Here is a 14,453-nt window from a genome sequence, read left to right on the forward strand (position 1 = left end):
ATTACATGTATTTCGAATTTATCAGTTATTCTCAAGAACTAATTCTTGTCAGCGGCGATGATTTGTGCTTTGGTCCAAACACTGTTTCACTTTCGGTTTGTCAGAGTAACTGCATAGGAGAGTTGATTAAAATCAACTCCCAAAAATCCAAATAATAATGAACAGTCAGGACAAAGCCTATTTACAATGGATTGTATCTTCTTACTTAGAGGAATTGATCTGCTTAGGGCATTGTGAATGATCTCAATTATTGCTAGCACTTGTCTAGCGCTAGCCGTGTAAATCAAGCCAAATATTTGTTCTCTCGGGGTGTTCTTGTTAAAAATTAATTTCAAATAAGATGAAACGTTTAGTAAAGTAATGCTCATTTTTTCCCGATTTCTACATTCTCTTTTGACAATTTCCCTACATACGAACAAAACTTAAAGTCTACAAGGGTTTATATACAACACAGGTCTCGTCCGGAAAGACGCCAGTCCGGATGCGATAGTCCTCTTCACTATCGGGAGATAATCTAACACAAGGTAACCATAAGGTTTCCTCGTGCAGTCATTGTATGCTTCAATCAAAGTTTTAGATTTCCCGGGAAAAGCCCGTTTGCCTAAACACTGAATTTGCGAAACATCTCTTGGATTTTTTAACAAAACCAAGTAATAGGTATTTAGGTTTATGGTCCTTGAATGTTTCCCTTGACAATACATGTTTTCATTTAAGTATAATACACTTAACTTTTTATGATGCGCCCCCTGTGTAAACAGTTTTTTCATATCCTTGTTGTTATTTCATTCATTCATTAAATCGTCAATTACAATCGAATTATGATCACCGCTAAGTTCCTCTATGTCAGAGTCGGATGGTAAGCCTTTTTGAAAAGTCACAAACGGAAATCAACTTTCCATGACCTGAAAATCGTTCTGATAGACACCTTAACAGTATAATACTCTTCTAGGAGTTACGGGCTCAAACATTTCGGCCATATTTTGGATGTGTTTCCTCACAAAGGTTGTTTTACCCGAACCCGTTGTGCCCGAAATTGAAATTGTTGTACAACCATTAAACGGAAACATGTTGAAGATTTGATAATGACTGATAAGAGCTTCGTGTGACTGTATTTAAACACATAAAACATGAACAAACTTATTATGACAATACATTTATTAGTCCCCTACCGGTTTTCACCGGAGGGGACTTTAGCTTTCCTCTGCGTCCGTCAGTCTGTCCCACTTCAGTTTTCCACACTTTATTTCCTTATGCGTTTGAGGAATAATATGAAATTTGTTGAACAGCTTTAAAATGTCAAACTACAGATCAAGTTTACACTTTTGTAGCATCTGGTTGACATATTTTCGAGAAAATTAATTTTTTATATTCCAATTTTTTAATGTTCGGCTTCGATATTCAGCATAGCAGTGCACTGTTTTCACAATTTCCACAAACCGGTAGGGGACGTGTATTGCTTATGCAATACTCTCGGAATGCTTGTTAACTTACAACAACTAAATGTATCCAACTTTAATAAAGTTAACAATTCATATATTGTCAATGTCTAGGCTTGGGTTGCACTCCGGGCACTCGAGCAAACCCATCTGATTGCTGTGGTCTGGTCGCGCATAACATGGTACAACACTGTCCAACTCCACTGGTAGCTGGCAATTGATATCCCGAAGGTTGTTCTTCAGTCGATTCCACTCCGGTATTCTGAGGGAAAGTGGAGGGTTACATTTTTTTCTTGGCAGAGTTCCGCGCAAACTTGAATTTTCTAATGTTCACACACTTGTATGGTGATGTGATTGACACATGTACATTGGCGCCGAGGTGCAGTCGGTAGTCTACCCGTTCGTCCCTTTTTACTTCTTCCAGTTTTTGGTCGATTTGTTCGACGTTATCACATAAGATACGCCACCTGGATTAGGTCATGGCCTGTCCTTTCTCAGTTGGTTGATCGTCGGCGAACAGTCTAACATCGATGATGGTTTCCTCTTCGCTGTTTTTGGATTTTAACATTCTCAACGTGCGTTCGCATCCTAATTCGAATTTAAAAGTTTCTGAAAAGTCTTGGGTCATCATGTTTATTAACATATGCTATTCGTACCTCGTCAAGTGAAGAGATGGTTTGCTTTCTTGTAAAAGCAGACCTTATATATCGTTTCTTGTTTACATGGAAAACTAGAAAACTGACCAGTCAGGAAGGGACCCGCTATGACAATTAATATAGAGAAGTGAAAAAAACTTTGAATTCCATCCTCTTTATATTAACAATGATGAAAAATAAATGCCCGGCATAAGATGTAAAGAACTGCAATATATATAAGGTGTTAAAAAAAAATGAAAATTATAAGTAACAACTGTATTTTTAAAATTTCAAGATAATTCCTGAATGTCCAAAAACTCTAAATAGTAACCTTGTATCTGCATAAGACAGGGATAACCTCATGTCTTATAAAAAACTAAATTAAATGTGTATTTAAAAAAGATTTAAACAGGTGTTTTATAAAATGCAAGCCTTTAGTGAATGCAAATACATTGTATCACCCAGGGTTGACCTCAACTTCAAAACAAACATCAGTTACAGACAAAGGTGTTCATTAATCTTCATATGACAGATAGAGGTAAGCCTCTAAATGTTCTGCAGCAGGCAAGATAATTAATCCCAGGGGATTAATTGTTCTGCTTTCTCATCCTTTTCTTCTAAATTTACAATAAGATTTTTTTTCAGAAATGACAGAATGGGGTTATTATCTGATTACCTGTTAAAATTAACAGCATAAAGGCAGAAAAAAATAAAATAAATAATTAGAAAATAAAATAATGAAAAAGGATATCTTAATATATATCTTGATTTTAGAATTCAATAAATTTATCATAAATCATTGTGTACGGTATTTTAACCAAAATAAAGTATGAATATTATATTTTAAATCCATATATTAAAGAATGTACACAATACTAAACATCATTCAAAATTGACCTTAACTTCAAAACAAAGTTCATTTGCAGACACAGGCAGTGCAGTAATTATTCTCAATGTGACAGATAAAGCTTAGGATTTTCTTCCTGTGGAAGGTTAATTAATCCCAAAGGACAAATATTGCACAGCCTTCCAAGTATACAATGGTAACATTCTCAGCAGTTATCTCTCTTTGCCCATTCATTCTTATGCATAGTTAAGGAATCTACCCCACCACCCAAGCTCCAAACCAGAAGACATAGAGAACCAAACTTAGCATCAAAATATGTATTTCTGCCTACTTTTATTTCTACCATACCAAATTTGAACTTGATTGGGCAACCATAAAAAAAGTTATTAGAAAAAAACTGAAAATTTGTGTACGGAGTGATTACTATAGGGCACCCGCAAATCCTTGCGGGGCCCTAATAATCTTGTTTATAGTAACAGCACATACGCAACCCATATTAAAAAAATCGCTGCTTGATATCAATTAACTGTCTATTCCAGCGCAAGTACTGACCAGTGTCCTCAATATAATATTACCGTTAATAATATCGTAAGTACTTAATGCTCTTTTGCCCCGTTATCTCTTCTGTTTAGTCGAAACACAGTATGTTACTTATTGCTAATTACTAAGATCATAATTAAGATGGTTCACTACACCTTGAAATATTTTCTCAAATCATTACCATTAATTATATCCTAAGTACTTAATGCTCTTTCACCCCGTTATCTCTCCTGTTTAGTCGAAACACAGCATGTTACTTATTGCTAATTACTCAGATCATAATTAAGATGGTTCACTAGGTCTTGAAATATTTTCTCAAATCGGCAGAAAATTTCTTGTTAATGATAGAAAGCATGATCAATATAAAGTATGTCATATAGGTGAAAAAATGTCCAATTTTGGATGAATGTTTATATTTTAATTTAATAAAGTTCCAAGCTGTTTCGAAATTACGATCTGTGGTTCACAATATCCCGATACTTAAACAGTTTAACAAATCATTTAATTCGCCATCTTGTGACGCAATGTCTTTATAAAAAAAAAGAGGTATAAGACTAGGAGTAGTGAGTACTTATTGATTATCTTCAATTTACTGTCCATTCAAAAAGTATTTGTTTGTCCAGTGTCCGAGGTATAACAAATAAAATATCTTATCATTACATAATGACCCTTTTCTCCAGGCACATTGCTTGCGCACGATGACGACACACACACAAATCGCAATGCAGGAGATGGCGAGGGACGATATTCCTGTGACTATGATCCAGGGAGTGTCTAAAAAGTAACAGATATGCTCAAAATTTCGTTTTCATTCAAGCACATTATATTTGTAGAGCAATTGTATTTTAAGAAAATATAACTATTCATGATTTAATAATAATAAAATGCACTTACTAAACCCAATGGCTGCCGTCTCCATCATGGCCGTTGTCGTAGATGGGTAACTCTTCTGTCGGTCAGTTTAAGCCTGAAAAAATAACGGCGTTGGTTATAAATCAATCACAATATGTACAAGTTTACACAGTATGCACGTAAAGTTAGCATTTGAGCATACATTACACTTACATGTGGACATCACCTGTCCCAAGAAGACTTTGGTGCCTGGTCTGGTCAAAATCTGGTCACACTGCAGGCTTGAAAACTGCACCATTACTTTCTCCACGTCGTAGGCCCTTAGGTTTAACTTGTTCGTCAGGACTCTGGCGATGATAAGGACCCTCACACCCTCAAGACGTGGAGAAGAAGGGAGTGCTTGACACACCATCACGTCATCCCTTATTTGACAGCAAGATGCAATGCAACACAAGTACGAAAAACCTATTAACACTGTCTTCATCATGGCGTCACCCGAACGAATGAGAGTGTGGGGTCTGCAGCTGGTCAGTCAGGGGACTTCCCTGTGTATATACACTGTGAACGGGTCTGCAGCTGGACACCCAGGGGGCCTCACTGTGTATATACACAGAGTCCCCCGCGTGTTTGCTCAAGCGTGAAGCGCTAGCCGGACAGCGTCCACATCAAAGGCTTTGGTTATGAACAAGCTATACACAAAATTAAAAAAAAGAAAATACTTTTTTACACACATATACAAGTGGGTTTAGTCGCCATCAATTCAAAATATATTTCGTCCTAAAAAGAACGATTTTTATGTTTGTAATTTTGTCAATCCTCCACTTGCTGTCCGGCCTTTGTCGCATCAAATGTTCAGAAAAGATTTATATAATCCATTTGAGATTTGATTTTCTTTCTTACATTGCTTATAGTGCTGATGAGAATTGGTCTGGAAAAGAGAGTTTCATTCCTGTCCGGAATGAAATATCGGTACTCCCCCGTTTCGATGTGCCGTAGGATAAATCCTACAGAAATATCCATTTTTTCCCTCTGGCGATATCCTCTACTTTCCGGACGACTTCCAAGGTTGTGATGAGGTTGTCGGCTGGATAGTTTATAGATTTTTTAAGTAAGCCGGTTTCACCTTTGCTTAGTATGAATTTCTTATTGGCCATGTAAGCAGATTTCAATCTCTCATCACCGTCCCACGGAGCCGGTTCTCCCGTAGCCTCCCAAGGAAAACCCCCACTTCACCGCTTCCAGTCTGGTGGTCGATTTTTTGGTGGATATACAAAGTCTTTCTATTAGGAAATAAAACCTGCATATTCTGCATGTTGGTCCGTTTGCCTTTTCCAGCTGGGGTTTTCCCTCCTCCGCATGAAATTTTCTATGAGCGTTTAGTTCCCGTTTATTCGCTGATACATGACCGCACTTTTTGCATTTTATTCCCTTTCCCCTCTCCTCGGTGCTTTTTTCTCTCTTTTCCGCTGTTTAAAAAAAAAAAAAATATATATATATATATATATATATATCTATATATCTTAATATATATATATATATATATATATATATATATATATATATATATATATTATATATATATATATATATATATATATATATATATATATATATATATATACATATATATCATATTTCAATCTACAAATCCTTTACAAGTAATTGTCACATTTCAATCTACAAGTCCTTTACAAGTAATTATCATTCTACAAACATGTAAACTTGTCTCTTAATTATTTACCGATTTCTGTTCGGAACTTCGGAGTTCGGAGTTTTGATCGTCCCCGTTACACTTTGCCTCGTGTCGTTTTGCATTTGTCTTGAAAGAAAATATTTTTTGACATTTGCTACAAGAAAATGACACGTTCTCATGTCTCGCCTTAAGTGAACCTTAAGTTCGTTTTTTACTTCGGACAATCCGGTCATTGCAACGAAGACGACTGTACGACAGGCCTCGGTAGTACAGCAAACTCGTTTCTGCAATTAAAAGGAAATGCATAACAGATACATAATAGGCTTAAACTGACCATTATTTAAAATAAAAGTTTATGACATCATAAATCCTACTCCGAGTCTCTTGTCGGAGTCGTGCTTAACTGCGTTGCTCTCTGCGACTCTTCTTTTCTACACACATACCCAAAAAAATGTGAAACAATACAATTAACTAGTGTACATTTTTTCTGTTACTACATGTTATGTTAGAGATTTTGATAACGGTAACAAACTTACCCATCAGATTGTTCTTTTCCCGTATCGACCTCCATTCTTTTCATCTCATCATCATAATCAACACTTTAACAGAAAATAGAGATAAAAATGAGAGAGAAAGAGAGAGAGAAACACGTGTTCAAATACATATTTTTTATGTAGATAAAATATGAAACACTTACCTAATTTCTACCCTTTCCGCTCTCAGCTCTTTTAATTTTTCTACAATTAGTGGGTGATGGTTGAAACCATGTTTTTCGGACTCCACAGTATCTAGGTCTCATAAGGACATCTTAAAAATTTCCTCCTCTGCGTGGAACAAAAAAAAACTGTAAAAAAAAACATTTTGATGTAGTCTCTAAACAGAGTAATCGTACCTTCAAACTGTCGTCCTTTTAAATGGTTCTCCCTGTCACATTAAAATTCATCATTGTATATATTTAGTTTCGTATTTTAACTTAACCACATATCCCGTGGTGAGCCCCTTAGTGTTTTAGTCTTTCGTATTTGTAAATACCCTTATTGAACCTCAGTTCACTAGGCCTTAAACCCGCCAGACGTACTTGTACATCTCTCGTGACAAATCATCCAGTAACTATGCATGTTGTTACTCTGGGGTGAACTTGGTACCAGCTTTTTTTTAGGTGAGGTTTATTTATTGTCAATTTTATCGTCACTTCGTCCATTACTGTTCTAAAACACGCAGTTATGGTATTCCAATCGTGTTTATGCTTATTTGTTACGTTTTAATATAAATGTCTATGTTTAGATACGTGTTTGAATCTATTATAAGTATGGCGGACTATTATGGTCATATCCTTTTGTAGTAATGAGTAGTATTATGCAACACTGCATTTATAATTATGAGTTAGTATTTTGTGAGTGTAAAAGCTAACATGCTTTATAGCAAGTTTTCTTAAAGACTGTTTATCAGTATTTTGTGTGTAATAAGCGTCTATACTAAGTGTGTCATTCATGACCGTATAGCCTATAAGTAAAATTTTGGTGCGTATTGGTGTAAAAGGCGCAGGTCCCTTTTTCCATCAATTGTGTAAACCACTATCATCGATGGTGATGCGGTGGTGCTCATTGCCGAATATTGGTGAAGTCTTGTGTAGACTAAGTGGCCAGTGGAGAACATCGTCCATTGGAGGACCTTACCAGTCCACTCTTGTTTAGGCCAAGTGGCAATAGACTACAGTGGAGGACCTTACCAGTTTCCATACTAGGACAATTACTTTCTTATTACTTACTTATATGTATTGATTCAAACTTTAAATATGTAATAACAATGTAAAAATATCGTCTTATTCTTTGTCTTAAAGCTGACATGAATTCATAAATACACATTATTTCCCTTATATCTCCAACTACCGCCATATTTGTTGTCGTTTCTATTGTTCTGCTCATCGCTACACACCCCCTATATCAGGCCGAAAGCACTATTCATGCTTCACCGCATTCAGAAATCGTACACCCGAACACGTTACCTTGGACTAAAAGACATGGAGAAACGCGTTTTGAAGAAAAATATGACAACCACTGCACTGGCAAGATAAATCCAATAAACGGCGAAACAAGACAGAAATCCAGCTAGGAACAGATACTTCAAAAATTCGCTGATAATTGTAGACCGGTTTCCTGTGTATATTATAACATCGCACATGCGCAAACCACACACTGTGGCAGATCGAGCAATGTCAATTATCGCATGGATTGTAGAAACGGTGCGTTTTTTGTAGGAACGGATAGAAACGATGTTACGTTGTTACTTTCTTCGATTGACTATCATTTAGCTACTGTGTTGGATGTAGTGCCGCCGGGTTTTTCAAGAAGATGCAGACGCTACGCATCTGTATGAACAACACAGGTGTTCGATGTGCATGCGAAGTAATGCAACCCTGTCTGTGCAAAATAATACGAATACCTCGGAAATCCTTTCAAAGAATCAATATATTTGGATTTCATTGATTGTTGTTTTCATTTAACTAAGCCCTAACATCAGAAAAGTAATTATATTCAAACATTTAGTGCTTCAAAATCATTCAAAAAGATCTTTTTGATTTACATTGAACTAATTAGGAATTAGAATATATTAATGTATTCCAATCTGCAGCATACATAATGTTTATAATATGAACACACAATACATCTTACTTGTGTTAAATACACATTGATTATTGTCATCTAAAGTGATCACTTCTTTTTCAATTACTTTGCACTCGTCTGTAAATAAGTAAAAACAAATTAAGTAAAAGCACACCAATTATCAAAAGAAGGAAATCATCACTGAATTGTGTAATATGACACAAAATATGTGCAACATATATTGGATTTTAAATATGTACATAAACATACCACTCTCTCTCTCTCTCTCTCTCTCTTTAATAAATCCCAAGTGCCTTTTGAAGAATAAGTCTTTAACCTGCGAAACCATGTCTACCAGTACCTTTTTTTCTTTTCTTGGAAAGAGATAATCTTCTGGCTTTTGGGGTCCCTATGTGGAACTCACAATGTAAACTCACCCGTGTAAATAACATAAAATGGATTAAAGAATGAAATAAAAGTTGACGTTTTACACAACACAAGCACACAAACGCTGGAATGATATGCACATACACAAGATGTGTGAATGGATGAAATGGTTTGTTAGTTTGCTTCATTTATTTCGAAAGAATATAGAAACGGCGAGAAGTTGTTATGATATGTTTCATATTTTAGTAAGTTTGAAAGATTCCGTTCCGTTCCGTTAAATACCAATATCCACACGGGTAATGGTATTTTGCGGAACGAAACGGAACCGGAAGAAAATTATTGAGAATAGAGATTACTTCATTATTTTTAATCGATGTTGCGCATAGATCCATTGAGTTTGGTTTAAATCTCAAATTTATATGTTCATTGTCAATCTTGCATCTGAAAAAAAACCAGTGCGTTTTGGGTTTATTTAGGGAAAGAAACGTGTCATGACTTATAGGGCAATGCGTGGCATATTTCATGTAATACACATGTGGTGCCCTAAAACATCAAAATTTGAGAGAAAAAACCTTCCATATAAGACGGGTTTAATTGAAATAATGGCGGTTTTTTTTTAAATTTCAGTTTACCCGTTAGGGGCCTCTTAACTGGTTCCGTTCCGCAAAGTACCAATAGCCCTCATCAGTTCCTTCCTAGCTTTATTCAGTACATCACGAACAACTGCAAGCTTTTGGGGGGGGGGGAAGTAAAAGAAAAACCCCTTTAAACAAAACTGCCCCCTAATGTTACAATACAAGTGACTCTGTATTCCTTAGTGCTATCAGATCAGATATGAGAGGACGCATCGTATCTTAACCTGATAAGGTTTGGAATGAGTAATTTGTCGGAAATTGATTTGGTTTGAGTAACTACCGAATTGGTAAATAATTTATAGCTTTTAAATCTTTATTCTAATATAAAACGAAACATCGATAAAACACATTTAATTTTTAATATTTCGTGGAAATTTACGATAAGATAAATTGATCACGATAATTTTGACTAAAGTCGGTGTGAAGCAACGAGAATGTTTTCAGCTGCAGATGAGAGTCGAAAAAACAAGTTGTCATGAATAATTAACATATGTGTTTTTTACTTTTACAATAAATAAACCAAGCTTATATTAAATAGCAATATGCCTTACGTCAACTACAACAGCGCACGATATTAAATTGACCTTTAATCCCTAACAATTGCAGAAGATGTAAATAAAATGGGGACATAATTATCTAAATAATTTCTAAAAAGATAATAAAAGGTAAATATAATGGTTAATCGGTTGCACACCAGTCCTCCTTAATTTGTCGTTTTGATAAATTATAAAAAGGCTTTGTACGATGTCAATGCTTTGCATCCAAGTGCGCTGTTACGATACGTTTATACAATACAAAACCATAAATAACTGAGGACCTCAAAGAGTATTTGTTTAAAAATTTCAACTACTTTTTTTGCATTCACATGTAATGCTTTCATGAAATTCAAATATCAGGTTTACTCAACTTTGACGAGGTCAAGTGTGATATATGTACGTAATGAAATATATATATTTTTTTCCCTAGTGTCCAGTTTCCTTAGCTGTGATATAGCAAGTGCCGCACACAAGTCACTAGAAATCAGGGAGCTGATGTTTAATACCTTAACATGTAGCTTACTTGTTGAACTTCTAATAACAAATATGATGTTCCATCACTAAATTCTACATATAATGAAGTTATTTTCTTTATATAGAGATACAAATAAATATGTTATGAGAAAATAACTTCAGAGTATTCGATTATAGGTTATTAATTGTCCTTCAAGAGGCTTTCTTTTACACAAGCAAATGTGTATTGATTAAAATTATTGAAAATGTATCTCTTCCATTTATTTGATAACATTATTTACTTATCAAATATTCGTTTTAATAATCCAATGGATATTAATTACCCATTAGGAAATAAATTCAAAATGTGAATGACAAGATCCAGTAAAAAAGACAAGCAAATACGGTTCACATTATTATTTTTGAGTGCACAATTCAAGTTGTTCAAGGAAAAAGAAAAAGGTTTTCGTGATTTTTTTTCCATAGAACAATATAATGCCTGTAAATAAATATTAAAATATTTAAAAAATAATAAAAATACGATTTATGTAATATTCAAGGTTTAAAATATTTGACTTATATAACAATATTCTAGCTTTCGGTCTTTACATTTAAAGAAACACCAGGTACACATGCCTGACTGATAGAAAGCTAAATTGCACAAAAAACAAAAACATTTTAAAAAAAAATTACTTTCAAATAAAGAAAATATATTGTAACTCGATTTCACAATGTATTTTTGCCTTAAGTAAATGAAGGGCATGTTATATACTTTTGATTAAAGAAACTACTGAACATACCATAACACAGAATTATGCCGATATTTCGTGTATTTAAAAAAAATTAAAATAAATACTTTACAAAGTATTTCGTACCTTATAATAAATCACACCGTTACAATGAGAGAGAGAGAAAGAGAGAATAACATGTCACATGAACTGCAGAATATTATATTAGGGAATTAATATTTTTTCAAGATTTAATGTTTAACCTTAGCAAAGGTAAATCGATTAAAATTGATGAACGCGACAAAATTGCTTCTTTTCTAAAATTCTTGATTACCGATTAATTATTCATTTTAACATTTAAGTGGTTATTGATTGCAGATTATTCAATAGATCAAAACTTTAAAATACAAACTCAATATAAAATACAAACTCAAACGGTATTAGAATGTTTTACTCTGAACTGCGCATTCGCACTGTTCAGTGTACAAATAAACCGTAGATTACTACAGTACAATGTTGCTATTCCAAATCATCTCATGTCCATGGTTTTTGATAAGTTTCCTCGTGCCGTGTTATGGCAGCCTGCAACTGGGCTTTTCTAAACTTCAGCGAGGACACAGACTGGACAGGAAACTGATCCAATCCTTCCCAGAACTCAGTTTCTTGGACTGTGTGATAGAATGTCTAGTAACACCACGATGTAAATCTGTCAACTATTTCAAAGGGGCTAATTTCTGTGAAATCAATTACGAAAATAAGACGACAGCAGAGACTAGGTACATGGAGAGTGCTGGATGGGTGTACAGTGAAAAGGAGCATTGGCCTAAGGTAAATGTGTTAGAATCTATATTAACTAATATCTATACTCTATCCGAAGACAAAATATATATACAGCACAATTTTAAATGGCTATTTACTATTTATATTGTCTGCGACAATACTATGGAATCATTTTTATGTAATTTGAATTTTAAGACAATTATTGTGATATGTACTTTTTCTTGATAAAATAAATATAGTGAGCATAGTGATTTAATTTAAAAATCAGGAATATACTTTTAATTTTTAAATAGGCTGGGTCTGATCGGTACTGCAGGGTAACGTTTAGTTAGAATTATTGATTGACGAGTTACCTTTTTAATGACTACAAAATGGAGGATAACTGTTTATATTTCTGTTTTATCAAAAGAAATAAAAGTGAAAAATACGGCGAGTGTTCGGCTAGTTCCCGAGTTATCGCCGATAAGAAAGTGCCCAATTCGGCGCAAACCCGTTGATTTTATCGTATTGGGCTTCGAATGCTCTGTTTTAGCTATAAAGTGTATTAAATAGCCAATATTCTTAACCAATGATTTAATTAGAATATATTTAAATTTTGTTGTGTTGCGCGTAATAGCCGCATGCGTTGTTAAAACAAACGCGTCGCTCTATGACGTCAACGTACTAACTAATATACCAAGTCAAACTATCAGTACATGTGAACATTATTATACACGTTCAGTTAGTCCATCCATAACTATCATATTTCATATCTAATAAATTGCACGTTTGATCATTAAGAGTTTACTGTGATTTTAAGGGGTTTATTTAATAATAAAAATTCACCTTTAAAATGTAGGAGCTGGCTGGAGCTTGTTCGAACTCAACGTGTGAAATCAACCAGACATGTAAACACAAGAGATATTCCGAGGATACATTCTTTGAATGTGTCTTGTCAGGTAAAATCATCCGGTACATTGCTTTAATGCAAATAGATACCATTAATAATATACTTGTGGTACATGTACACAATTGGTTTTCCTTATGCATATTGACAAAAACCCAAGTATCAAAGAGAGCTCTTTTTTTAAACAAAATAACTCATCGAAACGAAATATATAAAAGCCGGTTTGTCGACAAGTATTATGTTTTAATTTAATACAATATATTATAATACTTCCAGGAATTTAGATTGTTAGATTTAAATATTTATTAATCTAACTGTCAGTTGAAGAAATTATCATAATAGACTAGAAAAATTGAAAACATTGTCATACCTTTTTGTAAAGGTAAAATTTAGCCTCTTATCCTAGGTATTAATTTTAGTGTATGTGCCTTTATTTATAAGATTGTGGAATACCCGATCAAAAGGAAATAGATCTGAATACAACACGACGTGAGGACGCAATTGGTATACACAGGAGGATACACGCCTCATGTTTTGACGGATACTCCCAGTCTGGTTCAGGATGGCTGATCTGTCAGTCAAACGGAGAGTGGAAATACGACATTGTCTGTACAGGTGAATATGGGCGCGCTTGATTAAGATTCACTTGGTGTACAGTGGTATACACCGGTGTAAATATTTTGTATTGTGTATCAAGTCCACTTCAATGGTGTAGTGTACATGGTGTAGGGAAGTTAAGAATGAAAATGACGAAAAGGGTGCAGTTTTAACAAAGAATCTGCTGTTGCGTAACAATTAATAGTTTTTTTGTAATATAAATGCAAATAAATAAATACACATTTCAAATTTAATGGCTTTCATACAAACGACAACTTTTATGCGACGTCTAATCCATTACATTACTTAAAATCATTTTCCAAGTTTCCATCATAACATTCGTCCGCCATATTGGTTTCAGTGCTACGCCCAACAACACATGCCCCTGACTCGGTGTAGAAAAGTGTACACCCGGTGAACACCTAAACGCTACACCTTTGCACTTGATTTACAAAAGTGTACACGGTGTACACCTTTTGGTAAAATTAAGCGCGCCCATATATGCTAATATGATATGTGACCAGGTAAATTATTCATGCATATATGCTAATATGATATGTGACCAGGTAAATTATTCATGCTTTAGTTTTGAAATAGAGATGTAAATTATTAAATGCATGTAAAATGAAACAAAGATTTCCAATAATGCAGCAAGTAAAATGAAACTGGTTTATTGATATTTTTCGATACCACGAGTACTGAGCCACATTCAGGGCACCAGCAATGCCAACAATTAAGAACAACGCAGTGAAAGTGTTATTAAACACAATGTTTGCAAATAGTTATATTTAGCAAATAAAATGATTGACAATTGAAATGTTCCAATGAACATGAAATAAAACACG

The 14,453-nt window shown here is 34.3% G+C and overlaps 1 protein-coding gene and 1 pseudogene across 1 annotated transcript; both read left to right on the forward strand.

The window, feature by feature from the left end:
* Positions 1 to 14,453, forward strand: part of LOC128174831 (uncharacterized) — a 394,133-nt pseudogene that overhangs the window by 72,433 nt on the left and 307,247 nt on the right.
* Positions 11,786 to 13,646, forward strand: LOC128171892 (uncharacterized). The gene is made up of 3 exons (XM_052837666.1): positions 11,786 to 12,173; positions 12,964 to 13,063; positions 13,453 to 13,646. Exons 1-3 carry the CDS (start codon positions 11,859 to 11,861, stop codon positions 13,644 to 13,646), a joined length of 609 nt encoding a protein of 202 aa, XP_052693626.1. The 5' UTR covers positions 11,786 to 11,858.

Source organism: Crassostrea angulata, chromosome 2 (assembly GCF_025612915.1).
Source record: "Crassostrea angulata isolate pt1a10 chromosome 2, ASM2561291v2, whole genome shotgun sequence".
NCBI classification, from domain to species: domain Eukaryota; kingdom Metazoa; phylum Mollusca; class Bivalvia; order Ostreida; family Ostreidae; genus Magallana; species Magallana angulata.

Excerpts from the sequence above, each read along its gene's own strand:
- LOC128171892 (XM_052837666.1), top strand. The coding sequence starts at position 11,859 with ATGTTGCTATTCCAAATCATCTCATGTCCATGGTTTTTGATAAGTTTC. Across the intron at positions 12,174-12,963 it reads AAAAGGAGCATTGGCCTAAG|GAGCTGGCTGGAGCTTGTTC; the intron begins GTAAATGTGTTA and ends TTTAAAATGTAG. Across the intron at positions 13,064-13,452 it reads CTTTGAATGTGTCTTGTCAG|ATTGTGGAATACCCGATCAA; the intron begins GTAAAATCATCC and ends TTTATTTATAAG.